Genomic DNA, 27,662 nt, shown 5'->3' with positions numbered 1-27,662 from the left:
TGTTTTGAAGGGCTGTGTGATGTTTTATTATAATTAAGAAACTTGGGTTCTTTTAAAACAACTTTATTAGCTAAAGCACAAAACTGTGTGGAGACATCCATCTTGAATCCAACTGAAATTGCCACCAACTAGTCTGATTCCCTCTAGGAGGATCACCAGCACTCTTTTATTACATCCCCTTTCCTTGAGATGTTTAGCAACATTACACACTAATACAGTATTCATTTCAATTTAAACTTCAACACAAATATAAACGCAAACATTCGCAGCACAAACTTTAAGTGTCCAGTTCTTTTCCTTTTAGCGATTCAGCCTGTCAGGTGCCTTGATACACATGTGAATCTTTACACAGGTGCTTGTGTCGGCTCTGCTGGTCACTACTCTCTAGCACTAGTGATGTTTCTTCTGTTGTTGTGCAGACTAGATCTTCTGCATTTGTCTGTTCCTGCAATGTCTCTTGCATTTTCAGCAGGCTCTTTTGATTCCTTCTCAGTATTTGATAATCCTCTGTACTGACAGTGTAGGACCTTGGATTTATTTCCTCCAGAACAGTGGCTTTTTTTGTTCCCCAAGTGTTGGAATCTCCGAGTCTCCCTGTGCCATGTTGTGCCTGTGGCCCTAAGCTTCATCCTGACTTCTCATTAGTGTGCTTTTAGTCTCCATTGCAGAGGCTTTTATTTCTTCGACATTTTGGTTCTTGTTTGGGAAAGTGTGATGCATAGTCTAAATCCCATCAGAAGCTCAGCGGGTGAGATGCCATGTTCAAGTGGCAAAGCTGTAATTCAATAGAGCTAGATAAGGATCTGAGCCACTGTCTTGTGCTTTCTTGAGCAGCTGTTTAACTATGTGAACTCCTTTCTCTGCTTTATCGTTTGTGGATGCAGAGGACTTGAAGTCACATGTCAAAAATCATACTCCTGCAAAGTTCTGGAATTCTCTACAACTCTAGCATGGTCCATTGTCACAGTAGACAATTTGAGGAATTCCATGTCTTGCAAAGGTTGATATTTGATCACACAAGCAGCAGACATGTTAGGAAGCAGCGCAATCTCTGATAGTTCGATAGATAATCAGTAACCAGCAAGTAATTCTTTCCATCCATGTGGAACAGATCAGTCCCAACTTTCTGCCATGGTTCTGCTGGTATGTCAGTTATTATCATGGGTTCCTTTATCTGCTTTGCATGATGTTTCAAACAGGTCTTACAGCTGAAAACCATCCTGTCAGCATTTATCCCTGGCCAATAAACAGCATTTATGGCCTTCCTCTTGCATTTTTCCATTCCAAGGGCCCCTCCTGCACCTTTTTTAGCATCTCCTGTTGCAGTGATTGAAGAATGAGAATTCTGCTCTGTCTCTGTAGAAGCCCATTGACGACACTCAGCTCAGCTCTGATGTTGTAGTCTGGCTGACATTCACCTCTAGGCCATTCTTCCTTCAAATTCATGATGATTTTTTGTAGAAGTGTGTCCTTTTCTGTTTCAGCTGTGATCTGTGATTTCACGTCAAATACAGGAAGAGATTCAGTGATAGATTCACATCTGTCTCTATGGAACTCTTATTGTGTGCGTCACTCTGTTTTGTTGCCCTGGATAACGCATCAGCTAGCACAATAGGTTTCCCTGGTGTGTACACCCTCTCGACTAGGATTAAGTTTTCACATGCTTTGTCACCAAGCAGTGATTCATGTCTATCTGGGGCTACTGTGAACCAGAGATGATGCTCTTTAACTTTCACCTTGAGTTTACATGTACCTTTCGTGTTGATGCTCTGTCCATTGTAGGCTTTGAGCTGCATAGGATTTGCATGGATGGATGGCTTTATCTTCATTGCCCTGATGTCGTGCTCACAGATCAAATTGACCTTTGCTCCTGTGCCCAGCTTGAAAGAAATATTTGTTCCATTTGTAAGCAATGTCACAGTCTACTTGTCCTGCTCAGCTCTGTTTATCCTTGGCTGTTCAGTGTCTATTGGTTTATAATCTTGCTGCACTGGAATGCCAACAAAATGTGCATCACTGAGTGCATTTTTTTCTGTAGTGCGCATAGTGTGCACGCTTTTACTTCTATTTTGTTTCTCTTTCGAAAAACGTTGCTTTGTAAAATGATTCTGCCCTTTGCACTTATTACAGACCTTTCCATTGGTGGGGCATTGTTTTGGGGCATTGTTTTGGTGCATGTTGAGTGCTACATTGTTTACAAATTGATGTCTTTCCTTTTTGTGGTTTCCTAAGTCTCATTTTTTGTTCGTGTGTGGACACACTGCGGCTATGGCTATACCTTCGTTTTCTCTGGCTTTTGCACTCTCACCAAACTTTTCTGCACGCTGCAGAGCTAATTCACTGGCGTGGCATATCTTCACAGTTCCAGCTAAGGTAAACTCTGTCTCGCAGCAATTTCTCTCTCACTTTCTTATCAATAATCCTGAACACAATTTGATCATGGATCATTGAATCTTTCAGTGATCCAAAATTGAATGTTCTTGCTTTTAGTTTTACGTCTATTTTTAAAAAAAAAACTATCAAAGCTCTTTCCCTGTAGCTACATGCGCGAGCGAAACACATTCCTCTCCAACATTTCATTTTTCTTTGGTGAACAGTGTACATCAAACATCTCGTTAACCTTATTGAACTTTCTCTGGTCTTCTGCCCTGGCAAAAACAAATGTATTGAAAACTTCTAGTGCTTGAGGTCCCACCATAGTAAGTAGCAGCGCAATCTTCTGTGCATCAGGTTTGCTATCGAGTCCAATGGCTTGCAGATACAGCAAGAATCTTTGTTTGAACTGATTCCACTAATAGTCGACATTTCCAGGCTAATTTAGAGCATCAGGCAACTTCACACTTTCCATTTCTCTGCTGATAATGATTGACATACACTCCTGGTACCATGTGGTTTATTTTATTGTAATAATGAAACTTGGGTTCTTTTTAAAACAACTATATTAGCTAAAGCACAAGACACCCATCTTGAATCCATCTGAAGCTACCACCAACTAGTCTCTGATTCCCTCTAGTGGTCAGGAGGATCACTAGCACTTTATCATTACAGGTGGGAGGAAAAACACTAGACACGGAGAGAACGTACAAACTCCTTACAGACAGCGGTATATTGGAACCCAGGTTGCTGGCACCATAATAGCATTGTGCTAACTGCTATGCTAACCGTGCCGCCCTTCTGCACTAATCGTGCTGCCTTTAATCCTAATCCCCTAAATGGGATTAGTATTGATAGCCCAATGGTTAGCATGGATGTGGTGGGCCAAATAGAATGCTTCAGTGCTGCACAACTTGATGACTTGTTTCTAAGGTCATGAAGCTTACCTGTTGAAAAAGAAAGTGTGATGAGCCAGGCAATATACCTGCTTTAAGGATTTGACAGGCTGCCTGTTTACAAATCAGTGTTTACAAGGTCATACATGGCCTGATACTGGTTGGGCGATCAGGTGTTAGAAAAATACCAGCATTGATTTAGTTGCTAACACAAAGTGATCACTTCTGGAAACAAGGTTAGAATCTAACTGAAAATACTAGCAGGTCAGGCAACGTCAGGAATTATAGAAGGAGTCAACATTTACATGATGACCTGCTTGGTAATTCCAGCTTACTCATTTTTGTTATCAGATTTTCATACCTACAGTGTTTTGCTTTCCGAGCTTGAATATTGCAGTTCCAACCTAGTTTCTCCTTCTCCTTGTTTGGTTTTGATTACACCAGGAATTAACCAGCCTCCATTGGTACATCCAAGCCAACACCACCACCATTTGTCATCCAGTATCTCAAAGTCTGAATCTCAACATATTTACTTTCTTTCCTTCCCCTCTCTCATTTCTCTGGGTACTCTGGTTTCCTCCCACTCTTCAAACACATACAAGATTGGTAGGCCAGTTGGGTGTAATTGGGCGGCATGAGTTTCATGGAGCAGAAGGGCCTGTACTGTATCGTTAAAGTTAAGTTTTATTACAAATGTATGTAGAACGACCATGTGGGTAGATATAAACTACTCACATTTCTAACGTGGAGTAATCAGTTTGTGGACAGAACCCTTCGGAATTCCTGTAACTATTTTGACATGCTTGAATTTGTAAAAAAATGTTTTTAAAAGAAGGTATGGATAATTTTGAACTTTAACTGAAAAATGCTTCTGACTTCAAATCGGTTGGGAATTGAATTGGATTCTAGCCTAAACAAAAAGATTCCTACTGAGAAAAATCTGTACTTGATATAAAGAACTGTTTTTGATTTCTCGTCTTTCCTCACCTTCCACCAATCTAAACATGAGGTTAAAGATATTTAAGCAGCCTTGTGTTTATTAACTCCTGGTATCTGAAAACAAGTCTTGAGATTCCAGTAGCCAGTCAAAACCTACTTGACTTCTTTCAGTTTATTTTTACTTCCAGTTCTCATTACATCCACTCTTCTGCTGAGGGAGTTGACTGGGTACACAGGTTATTTGGTGAGCAAAACAGTGGAAGACTTTCAAAAAGATTTTTCACAGTGCTCTGCAGTTGAAAACAAGGGCAGTGAGGGTTGGGAGAGCCGGCCGTGGATAACTAAGGCAATAAAGGAAAGCATCACATTAAAACCTAATGTTTTCAAAATGATTAATAATAGTAGGAAATTAGATTGGGAAAACTTAAAAAGCAGAAAAACTCACCAAGAAAGCAATAAAGAAAGATAGATTATGAAAGTATTTAAGAATGTAAAAACATAGTAAAAGTTTTTTATAATCCTATAAAATGGAAAAGAGTGGCTAATGTAAACATAGGTTCCTTCAAAGTTGAGAAAAGGGAATGAATAATGGGTATTCTGGAAATGGATGAGGCCCAAAACAACTATTTTGTTTCAGCTTTCACAGTGGAAAACATGGGTAAAGACTCATGGAAGATGGTGCTAGGCAAACAAGTGGGTCCAAGGGTAGTTAAATCTCCTGGTACAAGCAGTTTTTTGTGCCTACCATTGTTTAATGAAAATAAAATTATAATAAACTCTTAATAATAATAATTAAACAGATTTGGTGAAAGAGGGCACCATACGAGAAATCTCAAGATAAAACAATTGGTAAATTTGAAATAAAATACATAATTTATAAATTGCCATTTGAAATTCAAATTCATAAACTTTAATTCATTGTAAGATGGGCAATATTTATTGTCCAATCTGGATTCATTTCTCATTGGCCATACAAAATTATATCAGATATTCTTGATATTCTGGTGTGAATAATTAGTGGTTCAATTCGTCAAGATAGGTTTTCACCACAGTTTACTTTCCAGATTACCAAGCTGTCAAGAATTTAACTGCAATATGAAAATCAAAAGAACCATGGGCATCCCTCTCCCATGCATCAGGATTCTCTTATTGCACAAACAATCTTGTATTTAATGTTTGGAACATTATATGTGATGCTTAAAACATCTGTCTTTTGCAGAAATGGCAGAGGAGGTTTTTTCTTCTGTACGAGCATGGTATACTACGTTACGCACTGGATGACTCTGTAAGTTCATTTGTTTCTATCTGATCTGACTGCAATGATTGGTGGGCAGATGTTTGACTTTTTGCCTCTGGTAAATTATTAAGTGTGTAATGGGAGCTTCCCTTTACAGCTTTCTAGTCTTCTTTATTCTGTATTATTTGGTTGATTCTATTGGCGTGGCCATTTCTTGGCTTTGCTTCAGTTTATTGAGCCAGTGTTTTGCAGCCTGCTCGGTGATTCTCTTTGAAGTTTCATTGATGTGGGGCAAATAATTGCAGAACCAACAAGCATGTGGGAGTTCAAGCAGCACAGTTTGGGCATGTGAGAAGCAATCACAAGAACAGAAGTAGGTCATTTGGCCCATCGTCTGCTCCACAAATCCACCCTGATCAAAACTGTTCTCTCGTTCCATTTTCCTGCTTTTTCCCCATATCCTTGATACCTTAACTAATTAGATACATGTCAATATCCCATTTAAACTCCCCCAATGATTGGGCCTCCACAGCTGTATGTGGCAATGAATTCCACAAATCCACGACCCTTAAGAAATTTCTCCTCATCTCTGTTTTAAATGGTTACCTTCTAATTCTAAGACCGTGTCCTCTTGTCCTGGATTCACCCACCAAGGGAAGCATCCTATTAACATGTATGAGATCTCTCATTTTTCTAGATTCCAACAAATACAGTCCAAGAGCCTCTAAACATTCCTCATATGTTAGCCCTTGTAATCCAGGAACTATCTTGGTAAATCTTCTCTGTTCTCTTTTCATCATCAACTCATCCTTTCTAAGGTAAGGGGCCCAAAACTGCACACAGTTCTCCAAATGAGGTCTCACCAGTGCCCCATAGAGCCTCCTTCCTCTTGAACACTGTTCCTCTTGAAATGAATGCCAATCTAGCATTCACTTTCTTTATTGCCGATCCAACCTGGAGGTTAACCTTTAGGTTATACTGCATGAAGATACCCAAGTCCCTTTGCACTTCTGAATTTTGAATTTTCTCCCCATCCAAATAATAATCTGCCTGTTTTTTTCTCTTCCAAAATGTGCAACCGTACATTTCTCAATATTATATCTCATACTAGCTATAGAGGGTGTGCAGCGCAGATTTACAAGGTTAGTTCCAGGGATGGCGGGGTTGACATATGCTGAAAGGCTAGAAAAACTGGACTTGTATCCGATGGAGTTTAGAAGGATGAGGGGGGACATGATTGAGGTATACAAAATTATCAGGGGGATTGACAGGGTGAAGTCGGATTACTTGTTCCCAATGATGGGGGAGACGAGGACTAGAGGGCATAGTTTAAGAATACAGGGTAGGCCCTTTAGGACGGAGATGAGAAAACATTTTTTTACCCAGAGAAGTGTGAATCTGTGGAATGCTCTGCCACAGAGGGTGGTAGAGGCAGATTCGCTGATTATGTTCAAAAGAGAGTTAGATAAGACTCTAGTGGGCAAAGGAGTTAAGGGTTATGGGGATAAGGCTGGAAAGGGGTACCGATGGTAGTGATCAGCCATGATCTGTAAAATGGCGGTGCTGGCTCGACGGGCCGAAGGGCCTACTCCAGCTCCTATTGTCTATTGTCTATTGTCTTTGCCCCTTCTCCTAAACTGTCCAAGTCTCTGCAACCTTTGGTTTCTTCGACACTTCCTGCTCCTCCATCTATCTTGGTGTCATCTGCAAACTTCACCACAAAACCATTTCATCCATAATCTAACTCATCAATGTACATGGTAAAATGAAGCGGCCCCAACACTGACCCCATGCAGACACCACCAGTAACCAGCAACCAACCAGAACAGGATCCCTTTATTCCCACCCTTTGCTCAACACTCTCTCTAGTAATCCTGATTGAATTTACTTCGAGACCTCTATCAGGTATACTGTCTTCCTCATTTAGTTCCTCTGGCATTTCTTTGTTGCCTATTATCATTTCTCAAGCTTTATTTTCCCATTGGTCCTATATCTACCAGTGTTTCTCTTTTGTTTTTTATATATTTAAAAAATTCTTAGTATACCTTTGTATGTTATTTTCCAACTTTCTTTCATAATTCATCTTTTCTTTCCTAATGACTTTCTTTGTTTTTCTTAAAATTTTTAATTGAAAAGTTTCCCATCCCTCTGTTTTTCCACTAATTTCTGCTTCCTTGTCTGCCCTCCCTTTTGTTTTTATTTTAGCCTTAACCTCCCTTGTCAGCCACATTTGTGCCATTTTTCCATTTATAGTTTTCTTTTTTCTTGGAATATATCTATCCTGCACTTTATTTCTTGTTGAAATATTCTCCAATTCTGCTCTGCTGTCCCCCCCCAATCTAAGTTAATTTTCCAGTCAACTTGGGCCAGTTCCTCTTTCATTCCACTTTAATTTCCATTGTTCCACTGAAATATTGACCCATTATCAACACTCAACACAAACCAAAACTCAGCTTAATCCTTTGCCTTCCGCACGCCCCTTTTAAATTGTCCTCCAAGCACTTGTTACTCTCCAAGCACATGCAGCGCCTCGGACCTCGCCTACAAATGACTGAGCAGGCCCGAGACCCTCTGCATGCCCTTTTTAAACTGTCCTCCAAACATGTTACTCACCAAGAGAAAATAATCCTTTACAATTTTAAATGTAGCCGCCCAATAAACCTACAACACCTGTATGTTTTGAAGGATGGGAAGAAACTGGAGCCTCCAGAGGAAACCCACGGAGACATGGGGAAAACAGACAAACTCTTTACAAACAGCGTCGAATTTGCATATGACGCAAACAAATTTAAAACCTAAACTGTGAGTGTGAATGGGTCCTTTGCATTGGGACTGTATTCCAACATATGTTCTGGTCTTCTGCACCTTTATACATGGGCAGCTGAGTTTTACTAGTGATTCAAGCGGCTTAGATCACACATTTTGATCCCAGTTGTACCAGTTCAGTTGCAAATATTGTCGGTAAGTCCCCGGGAAGTGGGCCTGAAGTAGAGGAGCTCTGTGTCTATTATTTAAGGGGGAACCACACTTGTCTAGTGCATGGCTGGTGAAATTGAGGTGCTGATCTCCTTCTTTAGTGTTTTCCTATGTCTCTTCATTCCTGCCACCAGTGCTGTTGATCAGGTCCCCTGACTGTGAGATCACAATCACCCATTTTCCCTCATCACCCCCCCCCCCGATGTTCAGTCTCTCAGTCCCCATCTCCCGGCCATCGATGGTCTGTTTGCCTCAGCAAGCTCTGCTTTTGCAGACAAATGGCCTTTGGAGCAAATTTTAAGCTGCAAGGTTCCTTAATGGCACACTGTCCCATGTTGCTGGAGTTTTGTGGTGCAGGATCCTTCTCCCTAACCCAAAGCATTGCCTTTATAAGGAGGTAGACAAGAAGTCCACAAATGCTGGTAGGAGTGAAAGATGTAAAGATGAAAGATGCTGAGAAAAGGAGGTTCCAGTGTTTGGAAGGTTTGATGTCGAGTAGAAAGGCCCTTGGGTGAGAGGGATGTGGGAGTCCAGGCCATTACTCATTGAAAGTGGCCCTGCAAGTGGTGAAGAAGTCGTATGGTACGCTTGGCTTCAATGGGCGGATCATTGGGTATGAAAGGAAGGAGGTCATATGGCAGCTCTACAAAACATATGTTGCACGGAGCACTATATGCATTTCTGGTGGCCCCATTACAAGTAGGATGTGGAGGCTTCAGAATGGGCACAGGAGAGGTTTACCAGGATGTTGCCTGGATTAGAGGGTATGAGCTATAGGAGAGTTTGGACAAAGTTGTGCTGTTTTCTCTTGAGTATCAGAGAGTGAAGAGAGACCATATAGAAGTTTATAACATTATGAGGGGCATAGATAGAACCTTTTCTGTCATAAAATGTCACACACAACAGGACAGTTTAAGGTGAGGAAGGGAGAAGTTTGAATGAGGTGTGCAGGACAAGAGTTTCTTTTACACAGAGAGCTGGGCGCCTGGAGCAGACTGCCAGGAGTAGTGGTGGAGGCAGATACAATTCCTGACTAAAGGCCCAGGCCTGAAGCATTCGTTATCTTTTACTTCCTGTGGATGCTGTGTGATCTGATTTTCTCCAGCACATTTATGTATTGTACTTGTGATCCCAGCATCTGCAGATGTTTCTGTTTAACAACCGATGCAATAGTAGCGTTTATGAGGCTTAAAAATGGATGCATGAATATGCAGGAAATGAAGGGATATGGACCATGTGCGAGCAGCAGAGTTTTAGTTTAACTTGGATTAAAGGGCATTTTCCTGTACTGTTCTATGTAAAGGCAGGAGAAAGGGCAGAAACCAGGCAGCAAATCTTCCATCACAGTCTGGATTCCTGCTAAGACAGGCTCCCTCATGTTATGGAGAGATACTTACAAACACGAAACCATTTGAAAATGTGGTGAAATAGTTTCTCTTGTCAACACAAGAGGATGAGCTGGCATGCATGTGGATAGAGAGACGAGGTTTTACAACTGGGGAATCGTTTGATGTGGGTATTTAAATTTTAAATTGCCTCTAGATGCTGAATAAAAAATATTACAGGACGTGAAATAATCTGTTGATTGCATACAGAAAATTCAACACATTGCTGTATGTTCACTTCAAACCACTGTTGACATTCTGAATTTAGTGCAAAAGCATTTGGAGAGCCAAGCATGCAGGAAGGTACACCTTTTGAAAGTCTGGTGTAATATTAAATGAGGAGTCAGTACAATAACATAAAATTATGGCTTTACCTTGGGAGCTGCTGGTGTTTGAGTCCCACAGCTTCTCTGGAAATTTCTAAAATAAAAAAAAGTGAGTAACAGAATTAAAAATTGACAATGACAAGCCTTGCAGTTTGTGTGTCAGTCTTAACTGCTTGGGGCACAGAGGGACTGCTGTTTCATTAGTCCCGACCACTTCATAAGCCTCCTTAACTACCCTATCAACTTGTGCAGCAATGGGGGCGGGCCACGTGATGACATGGGGTTAGACTTTGAATCTGAAAGAGTTTAAAAAAAAAAGGTTGAAGTGGTTGGAAAAAAAGAAGGAAAATTTGTCGGAAGACCCATTAAACAGTACAAGATGCCACCAAAGAAAGATAAAACTGCTGTTACTTTACAAGAAATGGAACAAGAAAATGAGACAGATAAAGAAGAAAGGCCTACCTTGAAGAAGGATCCTGGAGCTGTCCAGTAGGTGGGAGCCTGTGGAGATAAGCCTGGAGCTGGGGGAGACCTTGGATGTTGTGACTCCTCGCACATGTGCAGAGCACCAAAAAAAAACGGAGGCAATTTTTAAAAGAGCCCAAGAAGCCTGCAGCTCCAGTGATCAGGATGAAGACCAAGAAGAATGGAATTATACCTAGAACAATGAAAGAGACATATCTACAACTGAAATGAAGAAATCTACGGATAATTTTCAACAATCTTTGGTGCAATCAACAATAGAAGTTAAAAAGTGTACTGAGAGTATGGTTGAAAATAAGAATTTTACAAAGAAGGTGGAAAGAATGATGCTGCAAATGGATTAAAAAAATTAAAGTGGAAGAAAAAAAAGGAAATGAATTTAAAATTCAAAATGTTAAATAATGATGAAAACAATTCGAGCTGAAGCGGCTGCAACAAAAGATCAACTAACTAAAAAAAATTGACATTTTAGAAAATTTTAGTGCAAGAAATAATATAAAAATTGTTGGGCTTAAAGAAGGCGACGAAGGTCAAGACATGAAGAGGTTTTTGCAACATTGGATTCCGCAATCTTTTGGGGTAATTGAATTTCAAAGAGACATTGAGATTGAAAGAGCTCACAGAGCATTACAACCAAAACCGCAGCCAGATCAAAAGCCTTGTCTGATACTAGTCAAATTACTTCGTTATGAATTGGTGGTGAAGCAAGCGAAAGAGAGAATGACCATTAATTTATAATGGAAATAAGATCTTCTTTTTCCCTGATATAAGTTTTGATTTGTTGAAAAAAACAAGAATTCAATGCTGTTAAAAATGTGCTATGGAAGAAAGGTTACGTTTTTGTTGTAAGGTATCCGGCAGTATTGGAAGCTTTTGTTCCAAAAGGGAAATATAGATTTTTTACAGAACCCAATGAGGTAAAGGTATTTGCAGATTTATTGCCTGAGAAAGAGAGGCAAGTGGGGAGTGATGGTTGAAGTGAGAGATGATGCAGAAGGATGGCAGCTGATAATGGAGAGGAGGAAAGAGCAAATGTTTAAAAAAAAAGTTTTTTGAGTGAGAGAATTTCAAGGAGGAAAGTTTTTAACCTGAAAGATCTATAAATAGGTAAAAATTTGTAATTGGCAGAGATTTTATAGATCTAATACAACAAGAGACAGTACAGTTTTTCGAGAGTTAGTTGGGAGTGTTGGCCTAACCTCTACAGAGTCATGAGTGCTGGTGTGGTTTCTACAGCAACTTGTATAGATCAGAGTTTTAAGGACAGATTATTAATAAAGTACGCCTTTAGTGGGGAGAGGGTTTCTATCTTTTTCTGTTTTTCCTCCTTTAATAGACCTAAATATAACAAATATATTACAAAATATAATATTAGTGTTTTAAAAGTTACAAGGATGGGAGTGTAAGGATGGATGGTTAGTAGATTCAGTAAAGTATATGATGGCTGAAAAATTGAATTTTATTAATATTAATGGGATACAGAATCAAATAAAGCAGAGAAAATAGACATTGCCTTTTTACAAGAAACACATTTGACTGAAAGGAACATGAAAAATTAGAAAGAGATAGGGAAGGAATTGTAATAGCATCATCATTTAATTCAAAAGCTAGAGGTACAGCAATATTGATAAATAAAAATTTACCAGTGAAAATACTTGATACAATTGTAGATGTAGCAGGAAGATATTGTAAATTGGAACAATGAACCTTAATGAATATATATGCACCTAATGTAGATGATGGTAAATTTATACAAGATATTTTTATTGCAAATATCAAATGCCAAGGGAAAAATTATATTAAGGGGAGATTTTAATTTTACTTTAGACCCTAAATTGGATAGGTCAGGAGATAAAATGATGAAAAATTAAGTAGCTAAAATAGCAATAGATTTAATGAAAGACATGGGTTTAATAGATATTTGGAGAAGAATTCACCCAAGTGAAAGAGATTATTCTTTTTATTCTTTTTATGCTTTTCGATATAAAAGATATTCATGAATAGATATGTTTTTAATTTCTACACATTTCCAATATAGAGTGCAAAAGGTTGAGTATCAAATGTGAGTTCTATTGGATCATTCACCTTTACTTTTGTCAATTTTGTTGAAGAAGAGCAAAAGATGGAGGTTAAATACAACATTAGTGAAGAAAAAAAATTGTGATTGCGAGACAATAGAAATTTTTTGTTGAAACTAATAATCAGAAACAAGCAAGTTTACGATATGGGATTCTATGAAGGTATATTTAAGAGGTCAAGTAATAAGTACTTAAAAAGTAAAGAAAGAATCTATGAAAGGGATGGATCAATTAGAAAAAGAAATAATGAAATTGGAGAAGGAAATGTGTGTGCAAAATAAATGAGGAGTAAAGAATATTATTAGAATCAAAAAAAATTAAGATTTAATACAATAAAACATAGAATGGAGAGGGATATAATGAGATTGCGACAAAAATATTATGAATTAGGTGAAAGGATTCATGGCAATTAAAAGGAGAGCAAGTTTCTAGAACAATAACTGCCACTAAGAAAACTACTGGTCGGATTACTTATAAAACACAGGAAATAAATTATAATTTTAAGAAATTTTATGCCAAACTTTATCAATCAGGATCTTTGAAAGATGATAATAAAATAGAAGAGTATTTGAGACATATTACATTACCTGTGTTAGATGCAGTTGAAAAGTAAAGTTTGTCTAATATTTTTTCTGAAATAGAAGTTTGATACCCTGATACCATTACAGAATAACAAAGCACCAGGTAAAGATGGTTTTCCACCAGAATTTTATAGAGTTTAAGGGTTATTAGTATCTATATTAATGGGGGTATTATACTAAGTGAGAGAGGTACATGACCTACCAGAATCTTTTAAAACGGTGTTAATAACAGTAATTCTGAGGAAAGAAAAGGATAATTTACAACCTTCTTCATACAGACCTATATCACTATAGAATATGGATTATAAAATTGTATTAAAATTATTAGCTAATCAGTTAATTGAATTTTTACCAAAATTAATAAATATTGATCAAACTGGTTTTATTAAAAATAGAAGAGTGGCAGATAATATAGTTAAATTTTTAAGTTTGATAAATATAACGCAAAATAAAACAATTCCAGCAGTAGTGGTTGCATTAGATGTAGAGAAAGCATTTATGGATTGGAATGGGATTTTTTGTTTAAAACACTTAATGCTTTTGGGATTCCAAATACGTTTGTAAATTGGATAAAAGCATTGTATGATCAGCCAAAAGCAAAAGTGGTTATAAATAGACAAATATCAAAACCTTGTTTGTTAGAAAGGTCTTCTTGACAAGGTTGCCCATTGTCACTTTTTTTTTTGCATTAGCAATAGAGCCATTAGCAGAAATAATTAGAATTGATAAAGAAATCAGAGGATTTGAGATTGGTAAAATTAGTTTGTTTGCAAATGAAGTTATAGTATATTTAACGAGACCAGAAATATCATTAAATAAGGTGAATATGAGATTAAAAGAATATGGATTAATACCGGGTTATAAAGTTAATGTTGATAAAAGTGAGGAGATCCCAATGGTGTGTAAAAGATTGTCAAAATGTAAGTGGCAAAATGATGCAATTAAATATCTAGGAATAAAAATTAATAGAAATAGAAATCATTTATTTAAGTTAAATTATTCACCACTATTGAAAAAGATGGAAGAAGATCTGAGAAGATGGAAAGATTTACCCAATAATGTTAATATAATGGGTAGGATGAAAATTTTTCCGAGAATGCAATATTTATTTCAATTGTTACCCATTCATGTACCAGAATCATTTTTTCGGGGTTTGAATAAAATTATACGAGAATTCATTTGAAAAGGTAAGATGTCAAGAGTTGGTCTTGAAAAATTAACATGGAAATTTGATCAAGGACTAAGATTACTGAATTTTAAAAATTATTATAATACAGCTCAATTAGATTTTTGGCTGCTTGTTATCAAATGGGTGAAAAAAACAGCCTGGGTTCAGATTGAAATGAATAAAATTGGAGAATCTATCCCAGAACAAATTTTGTATAAGTGAAATAGTGAATTGTTTAAAGGAAATTTGGAGATACCAATTTTAAAACATATATTGAAATTATGGAATGGGATTCATATGGAGAGAGGGATTAAAAATTATTAAATACCTAAATGTTGTTAAAACAAAATCAACTTATTCCTTTCACTTTGAATAATTCTTTATTTGATAATTGGTATAGTAAAGGTATACAAAGGATAAAAGATTGTTTTTTTTAAGGATCTTTCATTTTAACTTTTGAACAATTAAAAGATCAATATAATATACAAAATAATACAATTTTTGCATATTACCAATTAAAATCGTACTTAAAAAAAATAAATTAGGAACAGATTTGAGACACCAGAACAAAGTCAATTTGAAGGTATAATATAACAGATGCACTTATTATTATGAAATGTATTACTAATATGTATATAAAATTACAAGAAACTACAAGGAAAAAAGATATATACAAATCAAAATTACGATGGGAGAGAGATTTAAATATACAAATTCAAGAGGAAATATGGTCAAAATTGTGTCAAGAGTGTTACAAATATAGTTAATGCTAGATATCAAATAGTTCAATATAATTTTATCAATTATACTCCACGTAAATTAAATGGACTGGATTCTAATTATTCAGATAAGTGTTTTCGATGTAACAAGGAAACAGGGACTTTTTTTACATTTGGTATGTTTCTGTGAAAAAGTGGAAAGATTTTAGAACAATATGAGTGTATTACTAGGACAAATTATGAAGATAAAGATACAAGAATATTTTTACTTGGGAATATATATGAAAAAGATATAAAACTGAAATTGGATATCAAGAAAATTTTTAAAATATAGCCATAGTGACAGCAAAGAAATGTATAGCTGTAACGTGGAAAACTGAAAATTTGGTTTAAAAAATAGACAGATGGCAGATTGAAATGCAAAATTGTATACCTTTAGAAAAAAATGACACATAATTTAAGAAGTAGAGTTGAAAACGTTTAAAAAAATTTGGAAACCATATATGAATTTTATGAATAAAATTCCATCCACCTTCTACACTTTACCCACCCCTCTCAATTAGAAGTTACAAAAATAATCAATTGATATTATATATGTTAATAATATATATGTAGAAGTAGGTGTTCTTTTCTTTTTCTTTCTTTTGGGAGGGAGGGGGTGGGGAGAAAAATTTTTTTTTTGTATTTTGTATGACTTTCAATTATTGAATAATTCTTTTTTGTATTGATACAAATGATAAATAAAAATTTCAAAAGAAAAACTTGCGTAGCAACCTTGAGGGATCTATGGACTCGGATCTCCATACTGCTAAGAATCTTGCCATTAACCACGTACTCCACCTTCAAGTTTGATCTTCCAAACTTCACACTTTCCCGGATTGAACTCTGTCTGAACTCCATCTGCCACTTCTCTGGTCCAGCTCTGCATCTGTCATGTGCAATGTTATCCTCAACACCTCTGTCCTTTGATTAAACGGTATCCTATTTGATAGTTAATTTAAGTAATTTTATTGTCTCTTTTCTTATGAAACAGATGTTAAAATTAACTTTATATTTAGAGAATATACGTAGAGTTTGTAGAGGCCAGCAGCGTGAGACAGCACTGCTTTTATAATGTGTAACCAGGGTGTTAGGAGCCCAGAGAACCCATAAACCCAGCAGCAATAGATATTCACCAAGACAAATGGTTACTTAAACAAATGTTGCTTTTAATTATCTTTAAACATGAAAACAGAATCACACTTTAACTTACCACTATTAACTTAACTAACATAACTTAACCTCCTTCTAATTCTAAGTGCACGTGTATGTGATTGTGTGTGTGATTGTGTGTGTGTGTAAGTTCAGAAAAGTTCTTTGATTCAGTCCAATCTCATTTCTCGTTCCTCCAAGTTCACTGGTTGCAGGCAATTCTTATACTGTGAACAGAATTTAACATTTATAAAGTTCACCAGTCTTTGGTGCTTGAAAGATAAATGGTTTCCACTCAGGAAGGATCTTGTCGGTTTTCAGAGAGATTTTTTATTTGCTGGACACCCACAAATGATTCCTTGTAACCAGCCACTTCAGTGTCTCGCCAAAGAATCCTGCCCCATCAGGGTTCTCCAGATGATAACCTCTTTCTTTCAGGTCACCACAGAATTCCTTTTTGTTTCCCTTATTTCAAGTGAAACATTAGGCAGCCAGTCCTCTCCTCTTGCATGAACCACAAGGGCTTTGACCAGGCTGAACTAAGCACTCACAGCCCATCTTCCAAAGGGGTTTTCCACAAGCTGGCCAGCTTGTCCTGTTCTAGTCTCAGCTGCTGTTTTGACTGTAAAACTGCAGAACTGAACTCTCTCTCTGTCTGTCTCTCTGTCTCTGTCTCTCTCTCACACACACAGAGAAAAAGCCTGTTTTTTTCTCTCTCTGCTTGCAAAACCACATGACCCTCTTAGAACAGTAAGTTCCACATCAGACAGCCTGCGGCTCTGACGAGTTCTTTCATCTGTTGCTTTTTTGCCAACAACAATACATTAGTGAAGTCTCTTGGGAACTCTCTCAAGCTTTTGCAAAGGCTCTTGGGGCTTGGAGCTGGAATGTCTAGCACGAACAGAGCACCAGTATTTTAAATAAGATCTGTTTGTATGTGACCTACAGTAAAAAACCTGCCCCAATTTATCTCCCTAAATCATATCTATATACAATACAAACACAACATAATCTGTCATACAGGATTTGAGAAGATTGTTTAATCACCACTCTGCTTCTAAGTTGTATGTAAGAGCAGGTGCAAACTGGGATTGGGAGAATGATTTCCATATCTCACTGCCATTGATGAATGATATAATGATGGTCATAATAAACTTTTTGATTAAAGATTTTTTTTCAAAAAATCATCGTTTTAGAGCAGTTGCATATTCTGGATTAATTTCTTAGCCACTGTGAGATGCATAGAGTCAAGTGCCCTTTAAGTGGGAAGATAACCTCAACAATTTAGAATAAGGAGCCCTGTCTTCCGACATTCCTTTAAGACGTTGATTGAAGGAGGAGACAGTGATTTAGATGAGGTGTAGGTTATCATCTACCATACATGGATGGATTTTAGAATGGGTCAGCAAATGAAGCCCAACTTTTTAAGAAAATGGGAAGAGATATTGGGAAACTCTAGACTGTTTAGCATGACACCAGTCGTAGGGGAAGGTCTGGAATCTGTTAAAGAAATTCTTCTTTGGCTTGGCTTCGCGAACGAAGATTTATGGAGGGGTATGTCCACGTCTGCTGCAGGCTCGTTGGTGACTGACAAGTCCGATGCGGGACAGGCAGGCACGGTTGCAGTGGTTGCAAGGGAAAATTGGTTGGTTGGGGTTGGGTGTTGGGTTTTTCCTCCTTTGTCTTTTTTCAGTGAGGTGGGCTCTGCGGTCTTCTTCAAAGGAAGTTGCTGCCCGCCGAACTGTGAGGCGCCAAGATGCACGGTTGGAGGCGATATCAGCCCACTGGCGGTGGTCAATGTGGCAGGCACTAAGAGATTTCTTTAAGCAGTCCTTGTACCTCTTCTTTGGTGCACCTCTGTCTCGGTGGCCAGTGGGGAGCTCACCATAAAATACGATCTTGGGAAGGCGATGGTCCTCCATTCTGGAGATGTGACCCACCCAGCGCAGTTGGGTCTTCAGCAGCATGGATTCGATGCTTGTAGACTCTGCCAGCTCGAGTACTTCGATGTTGGTGATGAAGTCATTCCAATGAATGTTAAGGATGGAGCGGAGACAGCGCTGATGGAAGCATTCTAGGAGCCGTAGATAATGCCGGTAGAGGACCCATGATTCGGAGCCGAACAGGAGCGTGGGTATGACGATGGCTGTGTACACGCTGATCTTTGTGTCTTTCTTCAGGTGGTTGTTTTTCTAGACTCTTTTGTGTAGTCTTCCAAAGGCGCTATTTGCCTTGGCGAGTCTGTTGTCTATCTCTTTGTCGATCCTTGCATCAGATGAAATGGTGCAGCCGAGGTAGGTAAACTAGTTGACCGTTTTGAGTTCTGTGTGCCCGATGGAGATGTGGGGGGACTGGTGGTCATGATGGGGAGCTGGCTGATGGAGGACCTCAGTTTTCTTCAGGCTGACTTCCAGGCCAAACATTTTGGCAGTTTCTGCAAAACAGGATGTCATGCGCTGGAGAGCTGGCTTTGAATGGGCAACTAAAGCGGCATCATCTGCAAAGAATAGTTCACAGACAAGTTGCTCTTGTGTCTTGGTGTGAGCTTGCAGGCGCCTCAGATTGAAGAGACTGCCATCCGTGCGGTGCCGGATGTAAACAGCGTCTTCATTGTTGAGGTCTTTCATGGCTTGTTTCAGCATCATGCTGAAGAAGATAGTAAAGAGGGTTGGTGCGAGGATGCAGCCTTGCTTCACGCCGTTGTCAATGGAGAAGGGTTCGTAGAGCTCATTGCTGTATCTGACCCGACCTTGTTGGTTTTCGTGCAGTTGGATAACCAAATTGAGGAACTTGGGGGGGCATCCAAGGTGCTCTAGTATTTGCCAAAGCCCTTTCCTGCTCACGGTTTCAAAGGCTTTGGTGAGGTCAACAAAGGTGATGTATAGTTTTATTACTGGAAGATAAAACCCCAGGTACAGCAAGCAATTGGGCAGACTGAGGGGATGTATGTCTTTATTTTGAGAGGATTAATGAAGAGTGAAGATGTTGTTCTCCAACTTCTTAGCTGCATTGAATGGCTCTTTTTCTTATCTGAAGATTTACTTTCAATAGAGAGACTGAAGTGAAGGTTCAGCATATTGATTCCTGGATTCCTGAAGATAGTAAGAAGACTGGACCAACAGCTTGACCGCAGAAGAATGAGATGTGATATCATGGACGTGTACCAAATATTTACTAGGGTTGATGTTGAGTTGATATTTCTCCTAGTTCTGGTCATGATCTGAAGAGTCCAATGTTCAAAACTGAGATCTAATGAAATTACTTAACACACATGGAGTGAACCATTGGCATTCTCTACCCAAGGGAACTGTGGAGGCTCAGTCCTAGCAGGGATGGATAGATTTTTCATGGGGTATGAACATGAGACAGAGTTAAACAATCAACCATAGTTTTAGTGAATAGTGAGCACACATGGGGTTGACTTCTACTTGGGTGTCTTTTATGAATAGTTTACACAAGGTTATTGGCGGCGTTCTTATTCCCAGTACATTCTTTGGCAATGTGGTTGCATGTCATGCATTTGTCAATGTAGGCCACACCAAATGAGACATCAGACTGGCAGCAAACAGCATCAGGGCTGACTGCAACATGATTGTAAATGAGCAGTTACTAGAGTTGGTTGATGGTGTTCCAGATTTGCATCTGAAAACAACTGGGCTGTGAACCTGACGAAGGGCCCAGACCTGAATTGTTGGTTCCCTTTACTTCCCATGGATGCTGCTTGACCTGCTGAGTTTCACCAGCGCACTTCTATATTGCATTTTTTCCAATTTGCACTTGGAGACCTCTTTGTTGAACTTGGGCTGTTAATCCAGCAGCAGAAAGGAAGCCAACAATAACAAAGTGGACCTGGAGGTACATGGGGTAGTGTGGATTCCGGAATTCAGAGCAATTCCTGCTGGTGGAAAGTAGAAAAAGGATCGGGTGATGTTGTGGGTTGGAACCCAGTCCAAAACGTCAACCATGTTTTCTCTCCCACTGATGTTGTTTGACCTAAGTTCATCCAGCAGACTATTAGATATTGAAGTACTTGCTTCCATATGATATAATCAGCAAATGTACCGCAGCACTGGCCGCTCAATAAGTTGGAATTTTCACGTTAACGAAAAGTTCATTGAGGGTTCTCTCCGCCATTTGCACCATTCCAAACAGTAAATCTGCAATTGTAAGGGAATACAAAATACAAGTCAGCCTCCCCTCCATATGCCTACATCTGATCTGAAGGTAAGGAAACATTTTTTTTAATGGGCCTGGACTTTGAACTGCAACATCTTTGGGCATTTGTGTTATCTTGGAAGGCTTGAATTTATTGTTGAAAGTAGAATGCACACCAGTGTTGGATTTCACAAGGAGAATCTGGCCCAAAGCACCAAGTCTTGCATCCTGGTAGCAAAATACAAATTTCCACAACTTGTAGATAAACTATAGAACAGTACAGCATAGGAACAGGCCATTTGGCCCTCATATCTGTGTTGAAAATGATGTCCATACCAAACAAAAACTCTGCTGCTGGCACTTGAGAGATATCCCTTCATCCCCTTCATATTCATGTATATATCTAGCAACTTTAAGAATTACTATTGTGTCTGCTACCCCTGGCTGCCTGTTTCAGATGCTCACATTCACTGTGTCTCCTCTAGTGAGTGACTGTTTTTCCCTGGGGCAAAGATTCTGACCGTCCACTTTATCAATGCCCCCCATGATTGTCTCTCATGTCTCTGTCAGGTTGGCCCTCGGCCTCCGATGCACCAAAGAAAACAGTCCAGGTTTGTCCATTCTATCCCCATAACTCGTGCCCTCTAAACCAGACAACATCCTGGTAAACCTCTTCTGTACCCCTGACAGCCCAGTTTGTTTTCCGATGTAAATCTAAAGCAAAAACCATCAACTCTAGCAACTGCTGGCCCCTCTGCTGCTGTGTGTTGTCTGTCTGACTTTTTTTGATGACCTGAATTGCAAGTCAACTTGTACTGCAGGTAGTGCAGTAATAACATGCTACAATCAATCAAGGAATGCAGAGTGTAGGGAATGTATACAACCAGTACAGGGTATGGAGAAAAGTATGTTTCAAATCAGTGCAAGGGCATAGTCTTTTACCAGTGTGAAATCCTTTCAAGAATCTGATATTGATTCAGATTCAAGGCTACCAATCCCCATCTCGACAACATTTTACAGGAACACAATTGAGGGCGTCTTGTGTGGCTTCATCATTGTGTGATACACATGAGCGCATAAAAAAAAGAACCATCACGTATACCAAATGGTGAGTCGGTGGTTGAATGGTCGGCCATACTGATTTTTTGGCAGCATCAGACCTGTGAGGGTGGGGGGGGGGAGGTTTGTGGTATTAGCGGTGTCAGACCGGAATGGGGGTGGGGGTTGGTGTCAGGGTCAGATTGAGGCCGGGGAGGGAGGTGCCACCCCACTCCCCCTGCCCCCCCCCCCCCCAGCTATGCCACTGGTGGTGCGATAGCTGCAAAGCATTGTACTGGGTCAATACAGAGGATCATCATCAAAATGACTGAGAGGATCACTGGGGTCACCCTTTCCTCTACTGATGACATTTATCAGGAGTGCTGTTTAAAGAATTATCAAGGACTATTTCCATCCAGCACACGATATCTTCGACCCACTACCATTAAAAAGTGGTACAGGAGCATCAAAATCAGGACTGCTAGGCTGGGAAATAACTTCTTCCCACTGTGATGAATAGTATCCTGTAACTGAGTAAATAATTCAAAATGTTTAAATATAATTTTAAATTATAACTCTACTGTATATTTATGTGATTACTGTGTGTGTTTGTGCCTGGAGAAATGCTGTTTTGTCTGGTTGTACATGTACAGACAGATGATAATAAACTTGAACATGATAACAGCAGGAAAGAAACCATCCTTGAATCTGAAGGCTTGTGGTTTCAAGCTCGTTTATCTGTGTCTCTTCTGTCTGAAGGTGGGGGAGTTGTGAAAGTGTGTGCTTCTTGGTGGGACCCTGAAAGAGAATGGCTGGAGTCTGAAGTTGAGAAGCTGCAACAGGATCTGGAAGTTTCAGCTTGATCCTCTCGGCCAGAACTAGGTGCTTGAAAAGAATTGAGTGGTTGAGATGGGAGGTGGTTACAGGTAAACATTATCACAAGGGCCTTCTTATTTTTCCTGTAAAATGTCTGTTTTCATAATGTGGCACATTTTCTTCATAATTGATCAATGTTTACAGCAGGGTTGGCCAAACCTTTCTGGTTGTAGGCCACATACAGAATAATATAAGGAGTTAAGAGCAAACAAGCCAAGCAGTTTTCAACCAGTTACACTGCAATAAAAGTGGTATTTTTAGACCAGAAAACCCCTGGGCCATCAAAAATTCATTTTCTATCAAAATGACTGCACAACACTGAACAGTTTAACTGTTAATTTAAATGAATACAATGAAACTAAAAATTTTCATTTAAAATTTGTGCAAAATAAGAACAAGGACAAGGCTGTCTCCAATATACGTCCACAACTCTCAAATACCAACTGTGTCATCCATTTGTAACTCACCGATGATGGGAACAACAGTTCACACAATGAGAGCAGTGATGTTGTGCCTTGAAGTGAGGAATAGCTGGCACCTCAGGAGCAAGTCTTGCAGGTTCTCTACAAGAACATGGCGTCGGCCAACTTGGTTCTCAGTCGACTTTTCTTCCGAGTCATCAAAGATTTGTTTGTATACATACGTGGAGCCGAACAGACTCATCATCTAGCTGCATGATGCCTAATCAGAGTAAACTGGCCTTTTCCAAACTCCGATAGAACTCTGGTAGGTGGAGAACCTGATGTTGCCTCTTCAGAGAATTGTCACATTATATCTCAATAATCTCCAGTTGCACACACTCGTTAACCCGTACTGAGGGTTTAACAACATTGTTAGAACTCAAAAAGCAGAGAATATGGTAAAGGGACAAGAAAGCTTCCAATGAGAATTTGAAGAACTTAAGGTGGACCTATTTCTTTTTAAGAAATAGACTCAATTGATTGCTGTAAAATCCCTGCCCCAAATAAAAATTGAAAATTCCCCTGGACTTCTGTGAAAAAGTATTCATTTTTCCACCGTCAGATTTTGACACTTCCTCACTATTTTCTGTCTTTTTGGTTCTGCCATGTTTGATCAACTGAGGTAAACATTTTCATTGATGAGTAATATTGCAACGGTCGGTCTAGTTCTAGTTCCAAATGAGAGCGACATCTAGTGTTGAAACTAAGGATTGCAATGTACATTCAAAGCAATTTATTGTTAGAGACTGTTCCAACGGGCCACATAAAAATGATTATCAGGCTGCAGTTGGCTCGTGGCCACCCCTGGTTTGCAGGGTCAGTCTTTTATATGAATTCTTGGGATGTGGGCAAAGTCAACATTCTTGCCCACCAGTGTTGTTAGACTACCATCTGCCTGTTTGGTAAACATTTGTGTAACTATATTTTCCATTGTGCATTCAGAAATCTAATGGCAATGGGGAAGAAGCTATTCCTGTGCCAATCGGTGTTTGTCTTTAGGGTCCTGCACCTCCTTCTGGATGGTAGCAGAGTGAAGTGGCCATGCATGGCCTGGGTGGTGAGGGTCCCTGAGGATAGATGCTGCTTTCTTACATCAGCCTTTGTAGATGAGCTCAATGGAGTGAAGACTGATGCTTGTGATGGCGCTTGCCAAGATCACGAATCTCTGTAGTCTTCCTATCCTGTGCATCGGCACCTCCATACCAGACAGTGATGCAACCAGTCAGAATGCTCTGCAAGAATCTTTGGTGATGTACCAAATCTCCTCAAACTCCTCAATATATATCCACTTGCGAGCCGCCTTCACAATAGCATCAATATGGAGACCCCAGGACAAATCTTCAGAGATGTTGACAACCAGGAATTTGAAACACTTAATCAAAGGGTGACCCCTGATAAAGACTGGTTCATGTACTCCTGATTTCTTCTTAAAGATGTTCTTTGGATGGAGTTTGCCAGTAATGTCCTGGGCTGTGTCCACTACCTTTTGCAGGGCTTTACACTCAGGTATTGGTGTCCCCATACCAGACTGTGATGCAGCCGACCAGCACACACTTTCCACCTCACATCCTTTCTCAAAATTCCATATATTGTATGTTTGCCGTTCATGGTTAAATGACATCAGCGTGCATTCCAATGGTTCTTCACGCTGCAGTAATGAAGAGCTCCCATGGTACCACAGTTCAAACGGTGACCCAAGGAAATCGATGTATAACATGCAAAGGATGATTAATCATTTTGATGTTGTCAGATCAAACAGTGGCATAAGCCCTGAGTTAGTTCAAGGGGCTTTTTAAAAAAATATATATGGCTCTTGTAAAGTTTGGAGATGTATTTTCTACAACTCAAGGTAGAAAATGGAAGGTGAAACATGAGCAATATTGTTCTGTTTTAGGGGGAAATGTCATCTAAAGTCACCTGCATTATGACAACAGACCATGGTTAATTCTAAAATCACTGCTTAATGTATGAAAATAAATGTGTGGGAACATTAATCCTTAATTTTGTGGGTCAATATTGTTAGAATTGTAGTCTGTACAGTGTCTGTTTAGAACTAATCAATGGAATGATTGCATTAATATAACAGAACAACATATGCAATTCACTGAACACAATCAATTGGAATTTTTACTCCACATCCCTGTTCTTAACAAAGAATGGGCATATTACAGATTGAATTTTTTTTTTTAATATGACCAATTTGAAAATGTGATTTGGCTTGGCTTTCCACAAGAACCACAGGATAGAAAATTTTGATGTGGTTCATTAGTTAGTAAAAGGAGGTTGAGACATATTCACTTTGGTTCCATTTCTGCTCGTGTCTGCTGCTCAGTTGATGTGTAGAGTGATGTGTAAGTCACTCAGCTACAATTTTTTGTGGAAATAGTTGTACCAGTTGAAAGCTTTTATAAGGGGACATGTGTGAGCGAATTTAAATTACATGGTGCCTGTTTTTAATAAAAGGCATTCATTTGTTAGATTCTCTTTCCAAGTAATTTTACAATTTTCATGAAAACTTTCCATGAATCACCTAAGTGAACTCACACCAAATCCATCACATAAATACAAACTGTAAAGAAGGAAGGGACAAGAAAACATCTGAAATTGAACTTTTCCAGAATCATTGACTTGTGTTTCTATCATTGTGATGGCCAGGAAATTTTGGCATGAAGGTTTAATGTGACAATGCTGACGTCATTCCAGTGATATGATCCTCTCCACAGACCACACTGCTCCTCGGTCTTTTCTCCAGGAATCAAACAAAATTAGTTAAATTGGCACAAGCTTGTAAAGTAATCCTTCTGTAAAATTTTGTGTTGGTTTGTTTGGTAGCCCCACTGTGGATACTGGTGCAGCACTCCGAGTTCTGACTACTGATCCAGGGATGTGAGCTTGAAACCACAATTGCAGCTGGGAAGTTCAAACAATTAATTACATTTGTAACAAGCTCGACTCAGTAATGTTGAGCACAGAGCCACCAGATTGTGGTGAAACCGTGTCTGGTTTCCTCATCTGCTTCAGGGAGCCATCTCACCTTGTCTGACTGACTTGTAATTCCACTTCCGTCTGTGGGGTTGACCCCTAATTGGGCAATAAACCCTGGGATCTCCAGCAAGTTCAAGTCTCAGAAACAAATGTGAAAACATGCCTTGTTACATGAGGTATGTGCGAGTACTTCAAGATTCAATTTATTGTTATAGTAATACGATGGTGTCATATAACATGAAATTTCTTTTTGTCTGCTGCAAGGCAGGTAGGTTCACTAAGGAACTACCTTAGCGCCTCTTACAGTCAGACTTACAGTTAGAGAGAGAGAAGCAAAAGAGAGTGTCCCCCCCATTCCCCCCCTCCCGAGTCACTGAGTGCCAGTAGATTCACCTCCAGCACATCTGGAGCCCCTGCAGCCACACAGAGTCTAGTCCACCATTGGCAACCCGAGCTCCAGATCCAAATCTCCGACACGGTCAGGAACCCTTCAGCGCCCTCAGCATCTCCTTGCATCCCGGTTCCGATACCTGGTACCCTTCCAGCCGGTTTGAGCCAGTCTCCAGCAGTCTGAAGCCCAGCGAGAATCTCCCAACAACTCGCCTCGAGTCACCAGCAGCCCACTGCTTACACTGCTCCCTCAGCCACAGAGCCCCCTCGCTGGTCCGTGTCTGTAGTCACAATTGTCTCTTCCACTTCTTCTCAGATCGGGGAGGGGGGGGTAGATCTTCCTGACCTGTGGTGCCCTGCTCTCGTCTTCCGCTTCCCCGGTGTCTGCAGCCCCTGGTGGCAACTGCTGATTAATAGATGTTACCATCTTGGGTGCAGACCCTGCAGTCGAGCAGTCTCAAGTAAAACCACCATTAAGCCATTAACCTCTATTGAAAACTAATTTACATATGCAGAATATTACAAAATAAAATGCATTTTTATTTTCTTCAGAAATTATGTTACTATATTTCAACTTCTGCCTTAATCTTGTGTCCATGTTGCAATCTTAACACTATAATATTTTATGTTAATTTAAAAAACATGGACTATCATTCTCGTTTGCTTGGGAGACTGCCCCTGGGAGAATGGCCTGGCTGCTTTGCCAGATTGATGACATCACAGTTGCTGGACAGCAATAATCCCTTTCAACTGATGCCTGACGACAGCTGATTTGGAAAAGAATGCTCATGTCTCAAGATATTTGGGGCCAACATTCTTTGGTCAACAGTAATCCTCGTTGCCTTGCCGGTAACTGCAAAAATCAGGGCCATTTAGTACAGCTTAAAACAATTCCTCTTCGTGCTCAGATATTTTTCCTCCCTGCATCTAGAAGCGTCGTTTCAGCCGGGGTGAGAATTATGTGCTCACTCGTCACTTGTGCAAAAAACTAGTGACTACGTCAGTGGTTCTCAACCTTTTTCTTTCCACTCACATCCCACTTTAAGCAATCCCTGTGCTGTAAGTGATTAGTAAGGGATTGCTTAAGGTAGACTTTGGGTGAAGAAAAAGTTTGAAAACCACTGTTTTAATCTTCCCTAGTTGATTTGTTTTGTGTATGGTTTCACAACTCCAAAGGAAATGGGCCAATGACAATTTTTCTCAAGCAAAATATTTCAATTGGGTCTAGAGCAGTGATTCTCAACCTTCCCTTCCCACCACAGACCACCTTAAGGAATCCCTTACTAATCACAGAGTACTGATGGCATAGGGATTACTTAAAGTGGTATATGAGTGGAAAGAAAAAGGTTGAAAGCTACTGGACTAGACATCAGAATCTATGACGCTGAGAGGCCATTCAGCCCAG

The 27,662-nt window shown here is 39.4% G+C and overlaps 1 protein-coding gene across 3 annotated transcripts in view; it reads left to right on the top strand.

The window, feature by feature from the left end:
* The window catches only part of LOC138758823 (myosin phosphatase Rho-interacting protein-like), a 260,679-nt gene that overhangs the window by 34,181 nt on the left and 198,836 nt on the right, over positions 1-27,662 (top strand). For all 3 annotated transcript variants that reach the window (XM_069928231.1, XM_069928232.1, XM_069928233.1), the window contains exon 3: positions 5,428-5,493. In XM_069928231.1, coding sequence (XP_069784332.1) covers positions 5,428-5,493 — 66 coding nt within the window. The remainder of the gene's footprint in view (positions 1-5,427; positions 5,494-27,662) is intronic.

Source organism: Narcine bancroftii, chromosome 3 (genome assembly GCF_036971445.1).
Source record: "Narcine bancroftii isolate sNarBan1 chromosome 3, sNarBan1.hap1, whole genome shotgun sequence".
NCBI classification, from domain to species: domain Eukaryota; kingdom Metazoa; phylum Chordata; class Chondrichthyes; order Torpediniformes; family Narcinidae; genus Narcine; species Narcine bancroftii.
This window is presented reverse-complemented; position numbering and strand designations above follow the sequence as displayed.